Here is a 6,566-nt window from a genome sequence, read left to right as displayed (position 1 = left end):
AGGGATAGAAGAACAGGACTGAAATAAAAGGGGAGAGACCAGCCAGATGCAACAGGAAGAGTATGAGAGGTCTGGGTCCCCACTCCTCAATACCAAAGAGCATCAGCAAATAGGAGAGACTGAGCACCCCTCTGGAGAAAGGTATAGGGCACTGGAAGCAAGTTTAGGGAAAGGCACATATCAGGTATGTAACGAACACTACACCAGGGGGTTACATAAGTTCCGTGTACCAAGTTGCAGTCCCGGGTAATAGGACCACGCAGTCAGCGGCCAACAACAGGCAGGACCCCAAACCGCCACCCCCCTCCAGAATAGTGTCAGCTCTGTTACCGTAGTCCTGGACCACGTCTGAGGGGTCCACTCCAGCCGGCACCGGGCTCACCTCAGCGCTCACCGCCGTTGTAGTGTATAGGGACACAGGCACCCGGAACACAGGGCTGAAGAGGAGCTGTGACACCCCGGGATTCGAGGGCAGCAGCGTTCACCTCCCAGATAGCAGGCAGCCTTGGTTCAGCCGGCTCTCACCTCACCGAGAGGTGTCTCCTGGGATCCTCCGTCTCCGCTCCACTAGCGTCCATCACGGCAGCCGAACACCTTCTCCCCGTCTCCTCTCCGGACACCGCAGCACAGACATAGTAACAGGGGCCAGGCCAGCGTCCTCCGCCTCAGGGGCCGTCTCCGTCACAGTGCTTCACCGCTGCCAGCATACACTTGTCCCTCTTGTCGGCTTTGTCTCCAGACACCGCCGCACAGCTTGTGGAGTTGAAGCGGGGGGGAGCCGGGTCCGTCCCACCGCTCCAGCGGTCGCCGTCCTCGTGGCGTTGCACCTCAGCCCGCCTCCGGACTCCTCACAAGCGTCCCCGGGCAGCAGGGGCAGCCGAGCGTCAGGGAGCAGGAACCGCCGGACCGCCAGAAGCACTCCGATCCTCCGCACCTCAGCAGAGCGGAATCTCCATCAAAGGGCTGCAGGTAATGGGATGTCCCTGCGTGAGCAGCAAGGGACAGGTAATGCCGGGCCTTTTGTTTTCGCGCCAGCACCCACGCCGGCGGTCATGCAGGCCGTCTCTTTGAGGGCCAAACTTCGGGGGCACACACACACGCTCCTACCCTTGCAGGGTATCTCCAGGTTCCTTAAGATGTAGGGGTTATAATGGAGCGTCTCATAAGAGATTAAAGGGCAGATAGCAGGGGATGTTAGTGGATTTTCCACCTGCAAGCCGGAGCCCAGCTAAAAAGCAGCCATGCTGGATGGCCCGCCCACCGGAAGTCGTAAATTGCCTTTAAACAACCCTCCACGCGTTTATCCGTCGGTTCCTTCAGAGAGGTAACGGTGGTTACCGGCAGAGCAGAGGATACAATCAGCCTCGCCACCAGGGAATCCACTGGTAGGGGTGTCTCCCAATTTTTACTTAGCTCCGCAGCGAGAGGATAGCGAGCCAGCATTTTCTTATGAGGCGTGAATATCTTTCCCGGATTTTCCCAGGACTCATGACGTATGTCAACCAGATGTTTAACCAGTTTCTTACGTTTAAATCTGTCCGATTTCTTAGAACAGCCTCAGGCTCTGGTTCATCAGTTATCTGAAGAATCACCCTGATAGCCTCTATCAGGTCAGGAACATCCACCGGTGACCGTTCTTCCCTATCCGAACTATCAGGGTCAGTGTCCGTGGGGTCAGTATAAACACCATCCTCCTCAGACGAGGTGTCTGGAACAGTGGTGGACTGAGAGGAAGCAGTGGCCCGTTTAGAAGACGCCTTAGTCTTAGGCGGGCGAGAGTTAGACTTTGATTTAGTCAGTGATTGGTTCAAGTGCTGTAACTGAGATGAGATTTGATCTGCCCATGGCGGATTGAATGCAGGGACCATAAATTGCTGCGCCGGCATAGGAGGTCCCACAGGGGGCATAAGTTTAGTTACCAGCGTATTTAATAACGTGGAGAAGGTAGCCCAGGGTGGGTAACTTTTGAACCCCCCTTGCTACAAACCCACTGGGGGGCAATGAACCCCCAGAACCTGAACTCTCTGCTGCCATGTTCTTCTCAAATTTGTCTGCAGCATCACTATGACCCAATGTGGGATAAGCCCCAGTCCCATTGCCCCCTGTAGCTGAAATAACGGCCGACACAATATCAGGCAACCGACTACAATAACAGTAGCACTATATCTAACAAGAACTCCCAGTGCAGTGTAGCAGCACCAAACGGGAATCCAAGAGATATATGGTGACTAGAAATCACAAAGAAAAATACAATAAGTATATCTTGTGAAACACCTATAAAGACTAATAAACCTGACGCACGTAGCCCCCTCAGATTACAGAATATAGGGATAGCAGTCTGAGTGAAATACACGAAATGGAAGCCACGCAGCAGCTACATGCACACACATATATAGTCACAATGTACAATGCAGAAGTTATACCATACAATAAAACAGCACTGGACTAGCAATACAAAGTAATACTCAGTATAACTATATGGTCAGTAGATATATCAATGCACAGTAAATACTGGATGTATATCACAGGGTAATAGTACTACACAACCCTGACTAAATGCATGTTTTCTTAACTAACACTGTCCACAGACAGGTAGAATACTTATGTATCCTGTAAGATGCACAGCGCTGACTTGCAGGCGGCTTTACAGAGGAGGATTTGCCCAAGCAGTCCCAGGAACAGCGCAGCTCTGTGTAATGGTGGCTGACAGGGAGTGAGGGAGAGAAGTATGCAGCTCCAGGACGGAAACATTTGCCTAAATGGCGCCCTGGAGCCGGGGGAGGGGCTACAGGTCAAAGCCTTATCCCTCTTGCTGGCTTCCCCACCAAGCGCTGCGGGCTGTAAATAAATGGCTTTATGAGAAAAAAACAACATGTGCCCAGTGTCCCCGGAGGCTAGTGGAGCCCCTACACCTTACAGTGCCCACGCCAGCGCGCGCGCCCCGCCTCCCACCGGCCGCACCAGATCGCGATTACAGTAGGCCAAAGAGACCCCTTACCTCCCCTTGTATACGGCCACGCGATCCAAGAGGGCAGCGGCGAGTGTGTGACTGACAAAGAACAACACCGGACCCTCCGCTGTAATTACCCGGCAACCAGGGCACGGGAGTATACAACGCTGCTGGGGGAGTGATGGAGCTGCAGCAGGGGATGACAAGCTGACATCTATTCACTGCTGCAGCCCTTGAAGTCTTCATATTTTCAATTCTTCTAAAATAGCTTTTTCTTAGGGCTGCAGGAGCAGCCCCCCTGTTGAATGCCTGCTTACTGCATGGCACAAACTACAAAACCGAGCTACTGTGCACGGAGGCGGGGTTATAGAGTAGGCGGCACTGTGCATCTTGGGAACAGTCAAAGCTTTGAGCCTGTTGGTGCCTCGGATCAAGATCCTACTCTACACCCCAATGTCAATCCTTGTGGAGCCCAGTGTACCCTGCAGCAGAAATTAACAAATATACAAGAAAGCAAGCTGTACAGTAACTGAAATGACACCACAACGAAAAAGAAATGTGAAAAAGTCAATAAAGAGCCAGTGACAGGAGAAATAATATGCTTACTGAGGTTTATTCTTTGGATAAAGTATTCTCACTTGCAAATACACAAGGTATCACCTCAGTAGATCCACTTACTCAGGACACGGAAATGGCCTCTCACCTGTGTTTTTGCTGATGTGTAACAAGATACGATTTCCGCATAAAACATTTCCCACACTCAGGACATGCAAATGGTTTCTCACCTGTGTGGAGTCTCTCATGAAAGGTTAAACTTGATTTATCTGAAAAACATTTCCCACATTCAGAACATGGATATGGCTTCTTGCCAGTGTGACGTCTCAGATGTGTGACAAGACTTGATCTCTCTGTGAAACATTTCCCACACTGAGGGCATGCAAATGGTTTTTCACCTGTGTGACATCTCTCATGATTAATTAAATGTGATTTATTTGTAAAACATTTGCCACACTCGTAACATGAAAATGGCCTCTCACCTGTGTGACATCTCTGATGTTTAACAAGACCTGATTTCCGTGTAAAACATTTGCCACATTCAGAACATGGAAATGGCTTCTCGCCAGTGTGACGTCTCAGATGTGTGACAAGTTGTGATTTACCTATAAAACATGTCCCACACTGAGAGCATGGAAATGGCTTCTCGCCAGTGTGACTTCTCAGATGTGTGACAAGATTTGATTTAATTGTAAAACATTTCCCACACTCAGAGCATGAAAATGGTTTCTCACCAGTGTGATATCTCTGATGTATAATTAATTGTGATTTATATCTAAAATATTTTCCACACTCAGAACACGGAAATTGCCTCTCATCTTCCTTAGCTGGCTGATGGGTAATCCACTTTGTGTTCTGTGTATCTATAGAACAGGAAAACATTGTATCTACTGTAAGAGATGTAACAGATGTAGCAATCTCAGCATTATCAGAATATTCCTCATGACCAGAGAGATCAGATGATATATCAGTATGGTGAGGTACTAGGTGTATAATTGGGGTGATTGGGTTTTCTCCAGGAGAATCTTGTGTGATGTCATCATCATCTATGTCACAATTTTCAGTTAAAACGAGATGAACCTCTGACACATTCCGGCTGCTACATCCATCTGAGGGGAATAAAATACATATATGGAAATATGAACGTTTGTCCACATGTTTAATTTTTCAATAAAGACTATTGTGAAAAGACCTCAAATTGCCATCAAGTTGTGGTGCTATATAACGTAATAATAATAATAATAATAATAATAATAATAATAGCATTTTAATTACCTACCAGTAAATCCTTTTCTCGTAGTCCGTAGAGGATGCTAGGGTTCCATTTAGTATCATGGGGTATATAGACTGGTCCCTTGGGAGCCATGGGTACTTTAAGAGTTTAATAGTGTGGGCTGGCTCCTCCCTCTATGCTCCTCCTACCAGACTCAGTCTAGAAACTGTGCCCGAGGAGACGGACATACTTCGAGAGAAGGAAATACACATAGTGGTGAGATTCACACCAGCTCACACATAACAAAAGGTAAGTCAAGCTAACCAACTTGAAACGATTCAGCAAAGGCCAAACCAACAATACTTAACCGAGTAACAATGCAGTACTGAACCAAGTAACAAGGCAGTACTGAACCAAGTAACAAGGCAGGAAAACAAAGCGCTGGGTGAGTGCCCAGCATCCTCTACGGACTACGAGAAAAGGATTTACCGGTAGGTAATTAAAATCCTATTTTCTCTTAAGTCCTAGTGGATGCTGGGGTTCCATTTAGTACCATGGGGATGTACCAAAGCTCCCAGTACGGGAGGGAGAGCGCGGAGGCTCCTGCAGAACAGACTGACCAAAGTTAAGGTCCTCAGAGGCAAAGTATTGAACTTGTAGAAGTTAGCAAACGTGTTCGACCCTGACCAAGTAGCTGCCCGGCAATGCTGCAAAGCCGAGACACCCCAGGCAGCCGCCCAGAAAGAACTAACTTTAAAGTAGAGTGGGCCTTAACAGAATTTGGACACGGCAAGCCTGCCGTAGAATACGCATACTGAATAGTGAACCTAATCCAGCAAGAAATCATCTGCTTAGAAGCAGGACACCCAACCTTACTGGGAGCATAAAGGACAAACAGAGAGTCCGATTTCCTGTGATGAGAAGTTCTCTTCACGTAAATCTTCAAAGCCCTCACAACATCCAAGTACTTTGAGGTAACTGAGGAGTTAGTAGCCACTGGCACCACAATAGGTTGGTTGATATGAAAAGCGGACACAACCTTTGGAAGAAATTGCTGACGCGTTCGGAGCTCAGCCCTATCTTCATGATAAATGAAGTAAGGGCTCTTGTAGGACAATGCCCCCAATTCTGACACACGCCTAGCAAATGCCAATGCCAACAGTGGGACAGCCTTCCAAGTAAGAAACTTGAGGTCTACCTCCTGTAAAGGCTCGAACCAATCCGATTGCAGGAACTGCAGCACCACATTAAGATCCCACCGTGCCGTAGGCGGCACAAACGGTGGTTGGATGTGCAGAACCCCTTTCAAGAAAGTCTGAACCTCAAAGAGAGCAGCCAATTGTTTCTGGAAGAAAATGGACAAGGCCGAAATCTGGACCTTTATGGAGCCCAAGCGTAGGCCCACATCCACACCCGCTTGCAGAAAGAGGAGAAACAGTCCCAGTTGAAACTCCACCGTAGGAAACTTCTTGGATTGACACCAAGACACATACTTTTTCCAAATCCGATGGTAATGTTTAGACGTTACTCCCTTCCTAGCCTATATCAGGGTAGGAATGACTCTTTTCGGAATGCCCTTCCGAGCTAATATTAGGCGTTCAACCTCCATGCCGTCAAACGTAGCCACGGTAAGTCTTGATAAGCGAACGGCCCCTGTTGCAGAAGGTCCTCGCGAAGAGGAAGAGGCCTTGGATCAACCAGCAGTATTTCCAGAAGATCCGCGTACCAAGCCCTTCTTGGCCAGTCCGGAGCAATGAGGATCTCCTGAACTCTTGTTCTTTTGATTAGTTTGAGAATCCTTGGGATGAGTGGAAGTGGAGGGAACACATACACTGACTTGAACACCCA

At 48.5% G+C, this 6,566-nt stretch overlaps 1 protein-coding gene across 2 annotated transcripts in view; it reads right to left on the bottom strand.

Moving 5' to 3' along the window:
* Positions 1-3,544: 3,544 nt before the first annotated feature.
* The window catches only part of LOC134994001 (oocyte zinc finger protein XlCOF7.1-like), an 87,677-nt gene continuing 84,655 nt past the window's right edge, over positions 3,545-6,566 (bottom strand). For both annotated transcript variants that reach the window (XM_063950918.1, XM_063950919.1), the window contains exon 7: positions 3,545-4,614. In XM_063950918.1, the coding sequence (XP_063806988.1) occupies positions 3,650-4,614 (965 nt within the window). In that variant the 3' untranslated portion in view covers positions 3,545-3,649. The remainder of the gene's footprint in view (positions 4,615-6,566) is intronic.

The sequence above is a fragment of the Pseudophryne corroboree genome, chromosome 2 (genome assembly GCF_028390025.1).
Source record: "Pseudophryne corroboree isolate aPseCor3 chromosome 2, aPseCor3.hap2, whole genome shotgun sequence".
Classification (NCBI taxonomy): Eukaryota; Metazoa; Chordata; class Amphibia; order Anura; family Myobatrachidae; genus Pseudophryne; species Pseudophryne corroboree.
The sequence above is the reverse complement of the archived record's forward strand: the minus strand, read 5'-3'. Positions and strand labels throughout refer to the sequence as shown.